The following is a 19,330-nucleotide window of genomic DNA, read 5'->3' as shown; positions in this document are numbered from 1 at the left end:
TGCAGTCTTGGAGCTATTTTACCAGTCATGTTATATCACTAATACAGAGCCACAACCCTGTGAGAAAAGGGGCCTTATGAATCAGGCACTGGGCTTTTCTTAGGTTCTCATTCAATCCTCACAGTAACCCTAATGGTCTACTTTAGAACTGCTGCTATTCCCATTTTAAGAGCAGTCTAAGGCCCAGAGAAGAGGCACCTTGCCCATAGACAAAACCAGTCAGTGGCAGAGAGACATAATTCCAGAGCCCACAGTCTCTATCACTTTGCTTGACTGCCAACCTGAGAGTCTCTCCACTGTGACCTGAATGACTCATACAGGATTTTTGTTAACAAGATAATAGATTAAATAAGATGATTTACCTAAAGCCCAAAGCATGGTGCTTGGCACATATCAGGAGTCCTATAAATATACATAGTTGTTGTTAGTGATCATAATGAGTAAATGAAAATCTGCTAGTAGGTTATAAGTTCATCTATATCACTAGTATCAATTGTGATATGTGGTCTGCTTGGAAAGTTGAACCTTAACCTCAGATGGTTCTTCTTTGTAAAATGGGGTGAAATCTTCAAGAAGGATCCTTCACAGTCTTTCAGCAATGCTTCCTCATGGAACCTAGGCAGAGGCACTGAGTGCTCAGAGTCATTTGTGACCCAGAGAGATGTGTCTGGTCTGGGAGGGTGCAGTGGTGGCAGGAGGAAGGAGTGTGGAAGGAGAGGATGTATTATTTCACTGCAGTGGCTATGTCAAAATATTTTTGTTTTGTGTTAAAGTTTTTGGGACAGAATAGAATTGCAGAGTCCATTTTTCTAAGTTTCTAAGCTTACCTGACTCTTAGGGACTTGGAGGGAGAGTAGAGGTTTTCGAAATTTGTCATAGGTTCAGGGCCCAGTCTTAGGGCTCTGTTTTCTCAAGTCTGTTTAGACTAGGTTTGAGGGGCAGAAACACATTTCCTCACAAGTGGTAACTTAACTCTCTCTTCTGGTGGCTGACTCAGCCTCCATTGTGTTCCCTCCTCCAGGGGCTTCTGATGAGAATGGCCTGCCTCATACTTCAACCAGGACCCAGCTGCCCCAGTCAATGAAGATTATGCATGAGATCATGTACAAACTGGAAGTGCTCTACGTCCTCTGCGTGCTGCTGATGGGGCGTCAGCGAAACCAGGTGAGCAGGGGGAGCAAGGAGCAAATGCTTCCTGAGTGTTTGGGGAGTGTCACCTACTCCCCTAGTCTGGCTCCCACAATGGCTCTCACTCTAGCCCAGCAAAGCATACAAGTTGTTTTCCTTATCCCTATTTTACACTTAAGGAAACTAATTAAGACACAGGTCTAGTTCCAGAACCCTTAGTCTTTCTACTGCATCTTGCTGTGGGGGGCATTTCTATACAAAGGATTAGTGCACAGGGCAGCTGAGTGATATGAACTGACCTTGTTAACCTGAAGAATAAAGCATCACTGGCTAGTAAGATGAGCAACCTGTTGCTGCAGTAGAGGAGTTGCCTATATAATGGGAGGATCTCCAGGGGCTCAGGGTGGTAGAGAGATGCTCAAAGCTCTGTCAAAGTTGTGAAAACTGGGCAGCTGCAGCAGGACTCCAGACATGCTGGAGTTCCCTATGTCTTGACACAATGTACAGCAGTGGAGAGGGCTCTGGAAGTATGTAGCATTCCTCCTCAAGATTGATGAGAAGTTGCCTTTTCCTGCTAGCTACATCCATGGGATTATTTCCCATAGGGATGAAACTAACCATGGGGAAGGGAGGCCCATTTGAGGAGAGGGGAAGCTGGGAGCTCAGCATTCCTTAAGCACCATTTTGAGCCAGACATTGGACTAGCCATCTTCCTCACAAGTCTGAGGTAGGTGCGATTATCCCTGCTTTATAAGTGAGAAAACATACTCAGAGGGATAAAGTAGTTGTTTCTGGTTACAGGGCTCATAAATAGTGGAGTGCAGATTCAAATCCAAGTTGAAGTATCTTTCAGGTAAACAGAGAAGAGGGAAATCGTCAGTCCTTGTCCTGATGATGGAGAGGTGACTGGTGTATGGATTTTGAGAGCTGGAAAGCACGTTAGGTTTCTCCAGGTGATGATGCAGGGCATAGTTTAAAGATGGGGTTAGAGAAGTTAAGGCCTCAATAGAGGTTTCACATGACCAGGAAGGGCTTTCTGTTGGGAGGATGGGGTCGGACTTGAATAGGCAGAGAACAAGGGTGACATCATTCTGGCAGAATAAGCAGGAGGACCAAAGATCAGCCCTGCAAGGAATACCACATATACATACAGGATTGTGGCTCTCCAGGCTGGTGGCCAAATTATGTGCCTCACCCAAGGCAGACCTGCACATAATTTCCTCTCTTGGGGTGGCCCTGCCTAAAGGATGGCTCCTAAGTTTCTTTATTTGACCCTTCCAAGATTCTGATTCTGTACTGGCCTCATTCTGATTTTCAGGTAACAGGGTGTCCCTGGATCCTCATAAATGGAACAAGGGATCTTAAGAGTTTTAGAAGTAGATGGGGGAAAGCGGCTGTGGCTCAAACAGTTGAGCTCCCATTTACATATGGAGGATCCAAGTTTGATCCCTGCAACCTCCTGGTAAAAAAAAAAAAAAGAAAAGAAAAAAGGCACCCAAGAATATAACTTGCAAGATAGCAGAGGAGTAAGGAGCTCCTACAGTCAGCTCCTGCTATAGGGCAGTTAGTAAACACCCAGAGCTATCTGGAGCTAGCTGAAGCACCTGTTTGGGGACTCCAGGAGGCCAGAAGAGCATCCTGCAACATCCTTGAAGGCATAGAAGGAGGAGACTGACCATCTGCAGAGAAGACTCATAAGTAGAGTGCTTCATGCCACGGAGGCCGGTGCCCATCCTCCACTGGAGGCACAAGCCGCCTCAGGAGCTGTTCTGTGGCTGGAATTGAAAGTTCCACTTCCCAAAAATAGGGGAGGAAGAGACGGTTGAGCACCAACTTCAGCTACTGATGAGTAAATTCAGTGGGCTAAAGTATAATCCTAAGAACAGCTAAAGTTTGAGCCTGTCCAAGTCAGAGGCCAGTAGCCACCATCTTAACTCCACACCTGGCACAAGGGGAAGCGGAATGGACTGAAAATCGCAGTGCTGGTAGGGACCAGCTTCTCTCCATCCAGATCAAATTGCAGCTCTAGCCTAGGCCCCGTACCACCTCCAGCAGCAGTTGAGACAACTAATCATAGATGTTCAAACAAATCTTAATAAACTCAATGAGATGGAAGGAGAAGAGAAGGGAAAAGGGACAGAAGGAATATTTGAAGAAATAATGGTAGAAAATTTCCCAACCCTATTGAAGGACATAGATATCTATGTCCAAGAAGCACAACATATTCCCATCCAAAAAAATCTAAATATACCAATTCCGAGACACATCCTCATCAGAATGTCAAATGCCAAAGACAAAGAGAGAATTCTGAGAACAAGAGAAAAGCAATGCATAACATATAAGGGATACCAATAAGATTAAGTGCTGATTTCTCACCAGAAACCATGGAGGCAAGAAGGCAATGGTCTGATATATTTAAGATACTACGAGAGAAAAACTTCCAGCGAAGAATCTTATATCCTGCAAAACTGTCTTTCAAAAATGAGGGAAGATTAGAATATTCACAGATAAACAGAAACAGAGAATTTCTAAGCAAGGCACCAGATTTTCAGGAAATATTAAAGGGTTTGCTAGAGCCTGAAAAAAAAAGACAGGAGAGAGGGGCCTGGAAGATTGTCTAGAAATGAAGATTATATCAATAAAAGTAACTAAAAATGTCAAAAGAGTGGTAAAAATAAAATATGACAGGTAAAATTCAAATAAGAATAAACTTAACCAACAATGTAAAGCACTTGTATTCAGAAAAAAGCAACTCAATGTGAAAAGAAATGTAAAAAGGCCTAAATAACTGGAAGAATATTCCATGCTCATGACTTGGAAGACTAAATATCATTAAGATGTCAATTCTACTCAAATTGATACACAGATTCAATGCAATCCCGGTAAAAATTCCATCAGCATTAAAAAAAAAATTGAAAACACAATCATCAAAATTATTTGGAAGGGTCAAGGGTCCTGAATAGCCAGAAACATAAAAAGTAAAAGCAAACCCTCATCTCCAGACTTTAAATCATATTACCTAGCTATAGTGGTAAAACAGCATGGTACTGGCATAAACACAGACACATAGACCTATGGAACCAAATTGATGGTTCAGAAACAGACCCTCACATGTCTGGTCAGGTATTTTTGACTAGTTTGTCAAACCCACACAGCTCATGCAGAACAGTCCACTCAACAAATGGTGCTGAAAGAATTGGATATACATAGTCTAAAGAAGGAAAGAGGACCCCTATCTCACACCTTATCCAAAAATTAACTCAAAATGGATCAAAAACCTAAAAATAAAAGCAAGAACCATAAAACTTCTAGAAGGAATTGTAGGAAAGTATATTCAAGCCCTGATGGTAGGTGGTGGGTTCTTAAAAGGAGATAAGAGGACGACTGAGATGGACTACTGATATTTAATGTATGTAGAAGTTTTAATTAGCTTTACTGTAAAAGTGTGGAAATGTATAGAGTGAATGGTAACACATAGTAACAGCTGGCTTATAAATGGGGATATGACTGAAAATGGTAGTCTGGGTATATAAATGCCAATTGACAGTGCTAGAGAATCTAGGAACTGAATAGCACAGTAAACCAAGAGGTGGATGAGAATTGTGGTTGATGGTACAGATGCAAGAGTGTCCTTTGTGAACTAAGGCAAAGGTACATCACTACTTCAGGGTGTTGGGAATGTGGAGAAACAAGGAAAAAATACAGCTGGAGTGACCTATGGACTGTGGTTAGCAGTAATAACATAATATTCTTGCATCTATGTGAAAGATGTACTGTGTTGATAATGAGGCACTGTGGAAAATGTGAGCCAGATGTACTCTATGGACATGGTAACAATCAGATGATACTGTCTTATCTGTACCAAATGTTCCACCACAGTGTGGTGTGTTTATGGAGGGATGTTGTTTAGGAATTTTGCATATGTGCATGATTGTTTTATAAGTTTACAACTTCTGTCATAAAAAATACTTTAAAAATAATAATAGGGTGGTTGAGGGAAAAACACACCAAATGTAAGGTAAGGACTATGATTAGTAGTGAGATTTTGACAATAGTCTTTCATAATCTATAACAAACATCTCACGACAATGCAAGGTGTTGGTGGAGGGTTGATATATGGGACCCCTGTATGATGTTATACATGTTTGCTTTGTACGTTCACAACTTTTACTACACACTTAATTGTTTATGTATGTTCATATATAAATGATATAAAGATAATAAGGTGGGTTGGGGGAAAAATTCTTTGGTTAGTAGTAATATTTTGACAGTACTCTTTAATCATTAGTTAAAAAGGTTTACCACAATATAAGTTATTGGTGGTAGGGTGAGTTATGAGAGTCCTGATTTATGTTATATATGTTTGTTTTATAACTTCACAATTATTATTATACACTTATTGTTTATGTATGTTTATATATGAGTGATATACTTCAATAAATTGATTTTTTTTAAAAGGCATCCCAGACCTGTGTGGTGGTGAGGCACAGGACCCATGCGGGATGAGACACACCAAAAAGACAACGCAACCAGATGGGGGAGAAAAAAGTGGATGAGGCTGAGAGATTGTTTATTACAGGCACTTCAGTTTGCAGATGAGAAAGCCGAAGCCAGAGAGCCTAGAGAAACAGGGCTAGGACTAGAACTCTGACTCCAAGGCTTTCACTGTATTGATTTAAAAAAAAAAAAGTCCTGAAATACCTGCCCTGGTCAGATACAGCGGTGAGCAAAACAAATAAAATTTCCTGATCCCTACAATTTACGTTCTATTTGGGGGAGATGGGAAGAAAATAAATACAAGGTATGACAGATGGTGGTAAATGCTGTAGGGAATAAGAAGAAAAGCCTGGAAAGGGGTGGGTGGGGGTATAATTTTAGATAAGGTGGCTGGGAAAAGGCTCATTACCTTTGGAATGGCTATGTCCTGAAGAAAGTGAGGCCAGTAGCCAAGGCATCTTACTAGGTAAAGGAAGCAAAGACCCTGAGGCAGGAGTGTGCCTCATTACTGGCAGAACAATGGGGATGCTTGGGTGGATGGAACCAGGAAAGGAGGTCTGAGGGGTAGAAGAGGACCAGATCACCTCAGGCTTTCATAGGCCCTTTTAAGAACTTTGGCTTTTACTCGGAATGAAATGGGAAGTTGTTCCTCTGACAGCAGTGTGCTAGTTAGCCAACGGGGTGCTGATGCAAAGTACCAGAAATCTGTTGACTTTTATAAAGAATATTTGGTATAGAAACTTACAGTTGCAAGGCTCTAAAGAGTCCAACTCAAGGTACCATAAGAGGTACTTTCTTACCCAGTCACTTGCCTTGTATTGAAGCAAGATGGGGGGTGATGTCTGCAAGGGTTCAGCCTTCCTTCTTCCTCATAAAGGTCTATGTTCCCAGCTGCTTGTGATCTCAGCTGTAGGCTGTCAATAAGGCTCCTCTCTCCCCAAGGCTCGTTTCTTTCTGAGTTCAGCTGCTCTGATCTCTTTAAAAGGTCAGCTGTAGGCTCTCAGGCTCGTATCTTTTCCTGGGGCTTCTGCCATATCTAATGAACAATTTTTCTTCCTCTGTGTTCTTTTTCTCTGTGTGTCTACTTCCGTGTTAGACTCTGTTTTATCAGCCCACCAGGGGGATGGGAACTCAATCCTGCATGCCCTAATGACCTGGTTGATTCAAATCCCTGATCTTAACATAGTCTATTCAGAGACGACATAGCTGAATCTAATACAATCAAAGGGTGTCACACTCAGGGGAACAGACCAGTTTACAATCACATATCTTTTTTGGAATTCATAAATAATATCAAACTGCCACAGCCAAGATGGAAAGAGGGAGACCCATTAGGTGCTCCTGTTGTCATTAAGCCGAGAGGATAGTAGCTAGAACACCCCTTAAACTGGTGGGGAGGAGTGGTGAGAAGTGGTGGCATTTTATGTTTATTTTGAAGGTTGAACACTTAAGATTTGCTGATGGTTTGGAAGTAGTGTGAGAGAGAAATTAAGGATGACTTCCAAGTTTTATGGCCTAAGTAAGTGAGAGGATGGTGTTTTAGTTTGCTAAGGGCTACCAATGCAAAATACCAGAAATGGCTTGGCTTTTATAATGGGAATTTATTCGGATAAAAATCTTACAATTCCAAGGCTGTGAAAAATGTCCAAATCAAGGCATCATCAAGAGATGCTGTCTAACAAAAGGCTGGCTGCTAGCAGTCCTGGATTCCTGCCATGTGACAAGGCAAAAATTGGCTGGTCTCTGCTTTTCCTCCGGCTCACTTTCTCCCTGAGCTCAGCTGTGGGCATTCAAACATGGCTCATTTCTTAGCCTCTGGGCTGCAGTCAATCCTGGAGTCCTCTCTCACATGGAAGGGTAAAATAGCAGCTCTTCTTCTCTTTGTCTCTCTGCACGTTTCTCCCGTTTATATAGGACTCCAACAAGAGGGCCAAGACCCACCTTGAATGTCACTGAAGTACTCCATTTAGAGGCCCTCAACTGAATTCAGTCCATTCAAAGGGCCCCACGCCCACAAGAATAGATTAACTCCAAGAAAATTATCTTCTCTGGGATTCACAAAAAGCTTAAGCTGTCACATGTCACAGATGGATTTGCCACTTAATGAGATGGTTAAGAGTGGGTAGGAGCAGAGGAGCAGACTTAGGAGTTTTGAGCAAGTTGGGTTTGAGGTAACTGTTAGAATCAGCACTTGAATAACTGCACCTGGAGTAAGGGGCAAGGTCAGGACTGGAGCTATAACTTTCGGAGTCACCAGCAAATGGTTGGAATTAAAGCCAGGATGCTGGGTGAGATGACCGTTTTGATCATCCACAGTAGTGGTGCTCCTTCTTTTGATATGGAATGTATTTTAAAAATAATTATACATTTGTCTTACATTTGTTGAATGCTTTTATTTTTTTGAGGCACTTTAATTATTCACATTTGAGTTTTGTAGCAGTTGGTATTACAAAACAGGTGGTGACCCCCTGCCCCACACTTGATGCTTGAGTAAACCAGGGTACAAAAAGGGCCAAGCATCGTTAGACTTAGGATTTCAACTCTCCTGCCTTGGCTTTTCTTTCTGTCCCCCTACCACAGCATTTCCTGCTCCCTGAGCTGCCTTCTTAGGAACTCTATGAATTATTTTGGTCTTTAGTCTTTCGCTGCTTGATTGTAGCTCTTATTCTCTGGTAAAGACCATCAGCTGGCCCTGGAATCCTGACTGAGGATCAGTGTTTTATTTTATTATTGTTTTTTTTAAGGTTTATTTTATTTATCTCTCCCCTTCCCCCCCCCACTCCAGTTGTCTGTTCTCTGTGTCCATTTTGCTGCATGTTCTTCTTTTGTCCGCTTCTGTTGTCAGCGGCACAGGAATCTGTCTCTTTTTTGTTGCATCATCTTGCTGTGTCAGCTCTCCATGTGTGCGGCACCATTCCTGGGCAGGCTGCACTTTCTTTTGCGCTGGGCGGCTCTTCTTATGGGGCGCACTCTTTGCGCGTGGGGCTCCTCTATGCGGGGGACACCCCTGCATGGCATGGCACTCCTTGTGTGCATCAGCACTGCGCGTAGGCCAGCTCCACACGGGTCAAAGAGGCCCAGGGTTTGAACCGTGGACCTCCCATGTGGTAGACGGACACCCTATCCACTGAGCCAAGTCCACTTCCAGGACCAGTGTTTTACTGGCACCTTTCATTTGCTCAGTCAGCCTTTATTGAATTCCTACTGTATACCAGGCACTGTGGGGACCTATATTCACAGACCCTGCCTTCAAGAATTTGACAGTCTAGAACAGGAAGGGGGAAGGTTTCCTTTCCAAGCCTCACAGAGAGCTTTTTTATGTGCAGTTGGGCCAAGTTCTTTGATCAGTCTTGGCTAATTTGAAATCATGAGAATGGAAAAGCTTCCCAAATTGCCATGAAGTCCATCTCTCTGGTGCTAATGAAAATAATATAGTAGCCATCTTTTTTTTAGTACTTCCTGTGAGCCAGGACCTGAACATCCCCGACATTATCTTGTTGAATCCTCCCAACAGCTCCATTGTCCCCATTTTCTATTAAGGGACTCCAGCTCAAATAAGAACCTTGCCCATAGTCACAGAGCTAACTTGTGAACCCAGGGCTGATGGACTCCAGAGCCTGAACTGGTATCCACCCTTCTCCTCCTTAGGTAGAATGGTACTTGTCTTACCCGGGAGCCTTCTTTTCCACCATCTCACTAAGAGACTTGAGAATAGGGATAATGCATTTAACAAGGAAAATTTGTCCTGCAGGTAAAGAAACTGGTATTTTCAAGAGAAAAGGGAAGTGAGACGGTAGGAAGGCTCCACTAGCCTTGACTTGAGGAGACCTGGGTATAGGTCCAAGTCTGCCTCCAGAGTGCCCTCTTTTCCCACCCTCCTGACTCATTCTTAATCTCCCTGGGCCTGGGTCTGTAGTGTGCAATGAGGCTTTGTAGTTGTATTTCTCATAACTGTGCAACCCAGTCAGGGCTTTGGGTTCATTGGACTGAGACAGGAGGGCACACAACCTGCTGGCTGCCACAGTTATTCCCTGGGGCACCAATCTCACCTCCCCACCCCTAGGAAAGCAGGGCTGGGTTTTCCTAAAGGCCATGAGAAGTAGGTAGGTATTATTTTGTTCTGGCCTTCATTCTAACAGATTCTGGGCTGCCTATGGCTCTAACATTGGCCAGACTATGTCCAAAGCCTGTTTCCTATTGGAATTATGTTAGAGAAGTATCTGCTGTGGAGTCTGCAGGGGATATCTTTGTCACGTTCTGGCTCTCCAAAGCGAAAGGCATGCCTGTGGCAGACTGGAAAAGGAATAGACTTTAGGATCCAACCTCCTGAGTTGGGGTGACATTTCTACCACTGACCTTGCACAAATAAGTCTTACTGACCCTCCCTTTTCCACTTGTAATATAGGAATAGTTGAACATTGTGGTGTGCTCTGGACTTTACGTATATTTCCTGGCATTATCCTTACAAAACCCTTAGACATAGTAGTAATAATTCTGTTATATGTTAAGTTTTTATTTTTTAACATTATTTTTTAACATTATCTCTTGACAGGTGTTCAGCTGTACATGTAAGAGACCTTGATTCTTTTTTACTCGTGATGTGTATCCTGTTGAATGGATGTATCGTGATTTATTTAACTAATCCCCATAGATGAAATTATTGGTTAAATCTAATTGTTTGGTATAATAAATAATGCTTCCATGAATAACTTTGTACATGTCATTTAATATTTATATGAATCTGTCTGCAAATAAGTTCCTAACAGTAGTATTGCTAGTAAAAGAGTATATAGAGTTGTAATTTTTAGAGGTATCACCAAACTGTCCTCCCTGTACCCCACCAGCAGTGATGGAGTGTGCCTGATTCCCACACCCTCACCACCACAGTATTATGAAACTTTTTCTTTGCTCATTTATTTATTTTTTTAAAGATTTATTTATTTATTTCTCTTCCCCCTCCCCCCGCCCCAGCTGTCTGTTCTCTGTGTCCATTTGCTGCATGTTCTATTTGTCCACTTCTGTCCTTGTCAGTGGCACGGGAATCTGTGCTTCTTTTTGTTGCGTCATCTTTTTGTGTCAGCTCTCCGTGTGTGCGGCACCATTCCTGGGCAGGCTGCACTTTCGCGCTGGGCGGCTCTCCTTACAGGGCGCACTCCTTGTGCGTGGGGCTCCCCGACACGGGGGACACCCCTGTGTGGCATGGCACTCCTTGCATGCATCAGCACTGCGCGTGGGCCAGCTCCACACAGGTCAAGGAGGCCTGGAGTTTGAACCGCGGAGCTCCCATGTGGTAGACGGACGCCCTATCCACTGGGCCAAGTCCACTTCCCTTTGCTCATTTAAATACATAAAAAATAGGTTGTGATTTGAATGTCTCCTAATAGTTTAAGTTAGGTTGAGCATTTTTCATATATGTAAGAACCATTGTTTCTTTTCTGTGCCCTTTTTATATTTTTTCCCATCTTTCTGTTGGGTTAGTCTCTTTTTGCTGTTTTGTTTTGAGATGTATAAGACTCCCTTCCCTGTGATAAGAGTTGCCAGTATGTTCTCCAGTTTTTCATATTTAACTTGTGACTTTGCTTATTGTAGGTTTTGCTGTGTAGAATTTTTCAGTTTATGTCGTTTATCAATTTTTAAAAATTTTGACTTCTAGGTTCAGTATAATAGCTTTCCTACTCTGAGATCATTTTTAAGAAAAAGTCTTCCTATACATAATTCTAAAATTTTTGGAGTTTCATTTTTTAAAATATTTCTGTCTTAGTATAAAGCATGGAGGGGTATTTTCATTTTAATAATGAGGGAACAACTGGAAAGGTTAAGGAACTTATATAAGGTTACAAAGTAAAGCTAAGATTTGAACCCAGGGCTGTCTGGTTCCAAAACTACTGCTCTTAAGACAGGGCCTCCTGTAAAGTACGACTCATAGGATTGTTGTGAGGATTGGTGAACAGAGTGAAAAAAAGCCTGTGTGTAGTGGGAAAGAGTGTTGGGGAGGGTATATGTGGAGATTTTCTTTTAACTTCAGCATCGTATACTGACTCTGCTTTCTTCATCCTGAAGATTCCCAATATTGTACATGCTAAGCATGAGGCTTTGATAGATCTTAGCACATTTGTCTTAATACATTTTCCTTCCTTCCCTATCCAGGTTCACAGAATGATAGCAGAGTTCAAGCTGATCCCTGGGCTCAATAATTTGTTTGACAAGCTGATTTGGAGGAAGCATTCAGCATCTGCCCTAGTACTTCATGGTCACAACCAGAACTGTGACTGTAGCCCGGTGAGCAAGGGATCCTGGGGGCAGATGGGCCTTTGCTTGCCTTTGTTTGCCAGGAATAGTTGTTTCAAGACCTGCTGTTCACCCTTTGATTCTCCTTCTTTAGGAATAAGGAAAAAACTGAGAGTTATATCTTCTAATTCCATAAATTGGAAGCTACCTTGGGGGAGGATCTGGTCCCACTCTACCACCTATGCAGAAATCCCTTTTGAGATAAAGAAATCTTCCCGTCTTAACTTTTTATCCACTAAGAGTTTTGCCCTCCAGAACCAAGCACCGCTAATGGTCTGCATAAAATAAGGACTTTAGGATATTATGTTATTTTAAAGGGCTAAGGATTCACCTCTACCTTGTCTCTTTAACAGTGCCTTAGAGAGAGCACTGAGCTAGGAGTAGGAACACGGGTTGTGCTACTTGCCTTGTCATGAAATCTTTGAGTCAGTGAATCTCTGAGCCTCTCTTTCTTACAAAGAATAGTGCTCCCTCCTGTCTGCATTATGTTCTGGTATCCTCCTCAGGGTCCCCCATCCAGTTTACCATTTTTCTCTTTGACCTTGTTAGATTTGCCATCCAGCCCATTCATTTGCATTTTTAACATCAAGTGAATATAGCTTGCATTTTCAGACCTTTCTGGCTCTCTTCTTTTTATTTGTTTGTTTGTTTTTTATTTATTTCTCTCCCCTCCTTCCCCACCCACCCCCCATTGTCTGCTTTTTGTGTCCATTTGCTGTGTGATCTTCTGTGTCCACTTGTATTCTTATCAGTGGCACCAGGAATCTGTGTCTCATTTTGTTGTGTCATCTTGCTGCATCAGCTCTCCGTGTGTGCGGCGCCATTCCTGGGCAGGCTGCACATTTTTTGCGCTGGGCGACTCTCCTTATGGCGCGCATTCCTCGCACGTGGGGCTCCCCTCCGCAGGGGACACCCCTGCGTGGCACGTCACTCCTTGTGCGTATCAGCACTGCGCATGGGCCAGTTCATCACATGGATCAAGAGGCCTTGGGTTTGAATCTTGGACCTCCATGTGGTAGGCGGATGCCCCATCTGCTGGACCAAATCTGCTTCCCCTGGCTCTCTCCTTCAAACACTGCTTGGTCTTTCTTTATTATGTTAATGTCTTATACTTCCCTTATGACTTCTGTTGCATTTTATTTCTTTTATCATTTGTAAAATACTTTTTTAAAAAAATCAGTCTTATTGATACATATTAGTAAAGCATGCAGTTCATCCAAAGTGTACAGTCAATGGTCTGTGATATAATCACTGAGTTATGCATTCATCACCTCAATCATTACAGCATTTTCATCATTTCAATAATAATAATAAACAAAAAACAAATAAAATTCTTTACCCCTTAATCTCTATGCTTTCCTGGTTGTACATAGCTAATATTTCTGGCTATTCTTGTACAATTACTTATTTTTTATTTATTAAGCCATTTTATTGAGATATATTTATATACAGTACAATCTATCCAAAGTGTATAATCAGTGGCTTTTAGTATAATCACAATGTTGTGTATTCATCACCACAAAGAATTTTAGAACCATTTCATTACTCCACAAAGAAACACTCCACACCCCTTAGCAGTCCTTCCCCAGCCCTACATAACCACTAATAAGACTTCATCTTTATAAATTGATTTATATTTAAATTTTATATAAATAGTATCATACAATATGTAGTACTTTGTGTCTTTCACTTACCATAACGTGTTTTTAGATTTGTTATTAACATCTTATAGTGTTAACAGAAAATTGTTCAATTTCAAAGAAAAACAGTCTTATATATGCAATTTTACCTATATTCATGTTTCACATGCGGTTGTACTGTGCTATACAGTTCCATGTTACATTTTTTAGTTTTCCTTTTAGTAATATACATTACCTTAGACTTTGCCTTTAAACCCCTTCAATACCCACATGATAGTACTCCTAATTACAGACATCATTTTAGGCTTTCACCTTTTCTCTTCATTTCCAAAGATTAACACACATCCCTTTTACCGATTCCGCACAGGTGTTAACCCTCAGCTCTCTCTTCTGTAAACTCATTCTGTTTTCTGGTGACGCATATTCAAATTACTAACTTCATGAGATTACACAATATATTTACTTCACAGAAGCACAATCAAATATTTGTCCTTTTTTTCTCGTTTGCTTCACTCAACATAATGTCTTCCAGATTCCTCCTTATTTTCATATGCTTTATGACTTCATAACTTCTTATAGCAGCATAATATTCCATTGTGTGTATATACCACAATTTGTTTAAACGTTCATCAGTTGATGGACACCTGGGTTGTATCCATCTTTTGGCAATTATGAATAATGCCGCTGTGAACATCTGTGTGCAGATGTCTGTTTATGTCACTGCTCTGAGTTCTTCTGGGTATATACCTAGTAATGGTATTGCTGGGTCACATGCAAGTCTATATTCAGCTACCTTAGGATCTGTCAAACACCCCTCCATAGTGGCTGTACCATTCTACATTCCCACCAACAGTGAATAATTGTTCCTATCTCTCCATATTCCTCTCCAACATTTGTAGTTCTCTATTTAATAGTGGCCATTCTAATAGATGTGAATTGATAACTTAATCTAGCTTTGATTTGCATTTCTCTCATTGCTAGTGACATTGAATATGCTTCTATTTTTTTTTTTTAAGACTTATTTATTTATTTCTCTCCCCTTCCCCCCCACCCCGGTTGTCTGTTCTCTGTGTCTATTTGCTGCGTCTTCTTTGCTTCTGTTGTTGTCAGCAGCACAGGAATCTGTGTTTCTTCTTGTTGCGTCATCTTGTTGTGTCACCTCTCCGTGTATGCGCCGCCATTCCTGGGCAGGCTGCACTTTCTTTCGCGCTGGGCGGCTCTCCTTACGGGGCTCACTCCTTGCACGTGGGGCTCCCCTACGTGGGGGACACCCCTGCATGGCAGGGTACTCCTCGCATGCATCAGCACTGCACACGGGCCAGCTCCACACGGGTCAAGGAAGCCCGGGGTTTGAACGATGGACCTCCCATGTGGTAGACAGACGCCCTAACCACTGGACCAAGTCCATTGCCTGAATATGCTTCATGTGGGTTTTTTTGCCATTTGTATTTTTCCTTTGGACAAATGTCTATTCAAGTCTTTAACCCATTTTTTAAATTGTGTTGTTTGTCTTTTTATTGTTAGGTTGTAGCATCTCTTTATATATCATGGATATTAAACCCTTATCAGATACATGATTTCCAAATATTTTCTCCCTTTGAGTTGGGGCCCTTTTCCTTTTGACAGAGTTCTTTGAGGTACAAAAGTGTTCAGTTTTGAGGAGGTCCCATTTATCTATTTTTGTTGCTTATGCTTTGAGTGTAAGATCCAAGAAACCACCATCTACCACAAGATATTTAAGGTATCTCCCTATATTTTCTTCTGGTAGGTTCATGGTCCTGGCTTTTATATATAGGTCTTTGATCCATTTTTAGTTGATTCTTGTATAGGGAGTGAGGTTGGGGTCGTGTTTCATTCTTTTGGTTACAGATATCCAGTTCTACGAACACCATTTGTTGAAGAGACTGTTTTGTCCCATTAACATGGCTTTGGCAGGTTTGTTAAAAACCAGTTGGCCATAGAGGTGAGGGTTTATTTCTGGGATTCTCAGTCCTATTGCACTGATCAGTATGTCTGTCTTTATGCCAGTATCATGCTGTTTTCTTTGTTTTTTTAAATTTTTATTTAAGACTATATTTTAAATTATCAGGTTACTAAGCATCACAGTGGGGGGTGGGGGGGAAACACACACAACACTGTGTTTCAAGGTTTAAACCTGTGCTGAATTCAGTTTCTGATGTTTCAAACTGCCACTGGCAGAAATTAGTACACTTATTAAAAATGCAGTGTCAAACTAATTTACATTTTTATACAGACCAAAACAGATGTTGTGCCATTTTCATATATGCATTGGCTATGTGAAGAGTTAGATGAGTGTCTGAAGGTGTCTCATATACTTTGGGCTCCTGGTACCATGCTGTTTTGACCACCGTACCTTTGTCATATGTTTCAAGTTCAGGCGGTGAAATTCCTCCCACATCGCTCTTCTTTTTTTTACAATGCTTTTGACTCTTTGGGTGCATTTTCCCTCCCAGATGAATTTGGAAATTACCTCTTCTATTTCTGTGAGTAGGGTGTTGGAATTTTGATTGGTATTACATTAAATCTATAAATGAATTTTGGTAGAATTGACATCGTCATTGAAATTTAGTCTTCTAATCCGTGAACACAGAATGTCTCCATTTGTTTATTAGATCTTTATTGATTTCTTTTAGCATTATTTCGTAGTTTTCTGAATATAGGTCCTATACTACTACTTTATTAAATTGATTCCTAAGTATTTGAGTCTTTTTGTTGCTATTGTAAATAGAATTTTTTCCCCCTGATTTCCTTCTCAGATTGTTTAGTACTAGTGTAGAGAAACATTACGTATTTTCACGTGTTGATCTTGTATCCTGCCACTTTGCTGAACTCGATTATCAGCTCAAGTAGCTTTGTGGTAGACATTTTCAGCATTTTCTAAATATAGGATCATGTTGTGTGCAATAAGTTTTACTTCTTTTTCTCTTTGCATGCCTTTTTTTTTTTTCCTTGTCCAATTGCTCTAGCTAAAACTTTTAGCACAATGTTGAATAACAGTGCTGACAGTGAGCATCTTTGCCCTGTTCCTGATCTTAGAGGGAAAACTTTCAAACTTTCTCCATTGAGTATGGTATTGGCTGTGAGTTTTTCATATGTGGCTTTATCATATTGAGGAATTTTCTTTCTATTCCTATCTTTCAAACTGTTTATATCAAGAAAGGATGCTGGATTTTGTCAGATGCCTTTTCTGCATCCCTTGAGATGATCATGTGTTTTTTTCCTTCAGTATGTTAATGTGGCATATTATATTAATTTATTTCCTTATGTTGAACCACCCTTACATACCAGGAATAAATCCCACTTGGTAATGATGTATAATTTTTTTTTAATGCTGTTGGATTCTATTTGCAAGTATTTTGTTGAGAATTTTTGCACTCTTGGTCTATAATTTTCTTTTATTACCTTTATCTGGCTTTGATATTAGGACAATGTTGGCTTCATAAAATGTGTTCGGTAATTTTCCCTCCTTTAATTTTTTGGAAGAGTTTAAACAGGATTAGTGCTAATTCTCTTCAAAATGCTTGGTAGAATTCATCTGTGAAGCCATCTGGTCCTGGACTTTTCTTTGGGAGATTTTTGATGACATATTCAATCTCTTTAAATGAGATTGGTTTGTTAAGTTCTCGTATTTCTTTTAGCATCTGTATAGGTTGCTTGGGCATTTCTAGGAATTTGACCATTTTGTCTAGATTGTCTGTTTTTTTGTCATACAGTTTCTTATAATATCCTTTTATGATCCTTTTGATTTCTGTGGACTCAGTCCTAACTTCCCCTCTTTTATTTCTTTTCATCTTTATTTATTTTCATCTCTCTTTTTTTTGTTAGTTTAGCTAGGGGTTAGGCAATTTTATTCATCTCCTCAAAGAACCAGCTTTTTGTTTAGTTGATTTTCTCTGTTGGCATTTCTGTTCTCAATTTCATTTATTTCTGTTCTAATCTTTATTATTTCTTTCCTTCTTCTTACTTTTGGAGTGGTTTGCTGTTCTTTTCTAGTTTCTCCAGTTGTTCAGTTAAATCTTTTATTTTAGCTCTTCTTTTTTAATATAGGAATTTAAGGCTATAAATTTCCCTCTCAGGACTGCTTTCACTGTATCCCAGAGTTTTAGTAAGTTATGTTCTCATTTTCATTTGTCTCAATATATTTACTAATTTTACTTACAATTTCTTCATTCACCTACTGTTTATTTAGGAATATGTTGTTCAGCCTCCACACATTTTTAAAAACATTTTTTCCTATCTATTATTGGCTTCCAGATTCATTGCATTATGATCTGAGAAAATGCTTTGTATAATTTTAATATTATTATATTTATTGATGCGTTGTGACCAAATAATATATGTGGTCTATCCTGGAGATAGATCCATGAGCACTTGAGAAGAATGTATAACCCACTTGGTTTGTTGCAGTGTTCTGTATATGTCTGTTAGGTCTAACTAGTTTATCATATTGCTCAAGTTTTCTGTTTCCTTGTTGGTCTTCTCTCTAGTTCTAATGATGTGAGTGGTATGTTGAAGTCTCCAACAATTACTGTAGTTTTTCCCTTTTTTCCAGAGTTTGTCTTATGTATTTTGGGGCACCCTGGTTAAGTTCATAGATATTTATGACTGTTATTTCTTCCTGGTGGATTGTCCCTTTCATTAATATATAATGGCCTTCTGTATCTCTCATAACTTTTTTTGCATTTAAAGTCTCTTTGTCCTACATTAGTATAGCTACCCCTGCTCTTTTTTTATTACTATTTTCATGGAGTATCTTTCCAGCCTTTCACTTTCAGCCGGTTTGTATCCCTGGATCTAAGGAGAGTTTCTTGTAGGTAGCATGTGGATGGCTCATGTTTTTTTATCTCTTCTGTCAGCCTGTATCTTTTGATTGGGGAGTTTAATCCATTCGGTGATATTACTGCAAATGCATTATTTCCTTCTACCATTTAACTTTTTAGTTTTCATATGTCATATCTTATTTTCATCTGTCTTTTTACTTTCTAGATTATCCTTTCTGCTCTTCCATCTGTACTCTCCTCCAAGCCTCTCTCTCCTGTCTTTTTCTTTCAGGTTCTAATGCTTCTTTTTTCTTCTTCCCCTGTGACAGCTCCCTCATTTGTTTGCTCATTGTTTTTGCTCATTGTTTTGTGCTTGTTGTCTGCCTTTTGTCTGTTTTGGTTTTTTCTTTAGGAGCACCGGAAACTGAACCCAGGACCTCCCATGTAGGAGGCAGGTGCTCAACTGCTTGAGCCACATCTACTCCCTGCTTGTTTTGTTTTTTGCTCATTGTCTGTCCATTGTTTTTGCTGTTTGTCTTCCTGTTGTGTTTGCTTGTTGTCTGCTCATTTGCCCGCAGGTTGTTTGTCATCCTTAGAAGGCACTGTTAACTGAACCCAGGACCTCCCATGTGGAAGGCAGGTGCTCAGCTGCTTAAGCCACATCCTCTTCTGACTTCTTTTAAGGTTTCTTGCAAAGGTGGACTCTTTTTTACAAACTGTTAGTTTTTGTTTTTTTGCTAGTATTTTAAACTCACCTTCATATTTGAAGGACAATTTTGCTAAATAAAGAATTCTTGGCTGCCAGTTTTTCTCTTTCAGTATCCTAACTGTATCATTCCACTGTCTTCTCATCTCCATGATTTCTGATGAGAAGTCTGCACTAAGTCTTACCGGGCATCCCTTGTACATGATGGTTTGCTTCTCTCTTGCTGCTCTTAGAATTTTCTCTTTGTCTTCGACATTTGACATTCCGAGTAGGATGTGTCTTGGAGTGGG

The 19,330-nt window shown here is 40.5% G+C and overlaps 1 protein-coding gene across 3 annotated transcripts in view; it reads left to right on the top strand.

Moving 5' to 3' along the window:
* TRPC4AP (transient receptor potential cation channel subfamily C member 4 associated protein) overlaps nt 1-19,330 on the top strand; it is a 93,141-nt gene that overhangs the window by 58,361 nt on the left and 15,450 nt on the right. For 2 of the 3 annotated variants that reach the window (XM_058286962.1, XM_071211656.1), the window contains exons 9-10: nt 998-1,164; nt 11,773-11,904. In XM_058286962.1, the coding sequence (XP_058142945.1) occupies nt 998-1,164; nt 11,773-11,904 (299 nt within the window). The remainder of the gene's footprint in view (nt 1-997; nt 1,165-11,772; nt 11,905-19,330) is intronic. The other variant, XM_058286963.1, reaches the window with a different exon arrangement.

This window comes from Dasypus novemcinctus, chromosome 24, assembly GCF_030445035.2.
Source record: "Dasypus novemcinctus isolate mDasNov1 chromosome 24, mDasNov1.1.hap2, whole genome shotgun sequence".
Taxonomy (NCBI): domain Eukaryota; kingdom Metazoa; phylum Chordata; class Mammalia; order Cingulata; family Dasypodidae; genus Dasypus; species Dasypus novemcinctus.
This window is presented reverse-complemented; position numbering and strand designations above follow the sequence as displayed.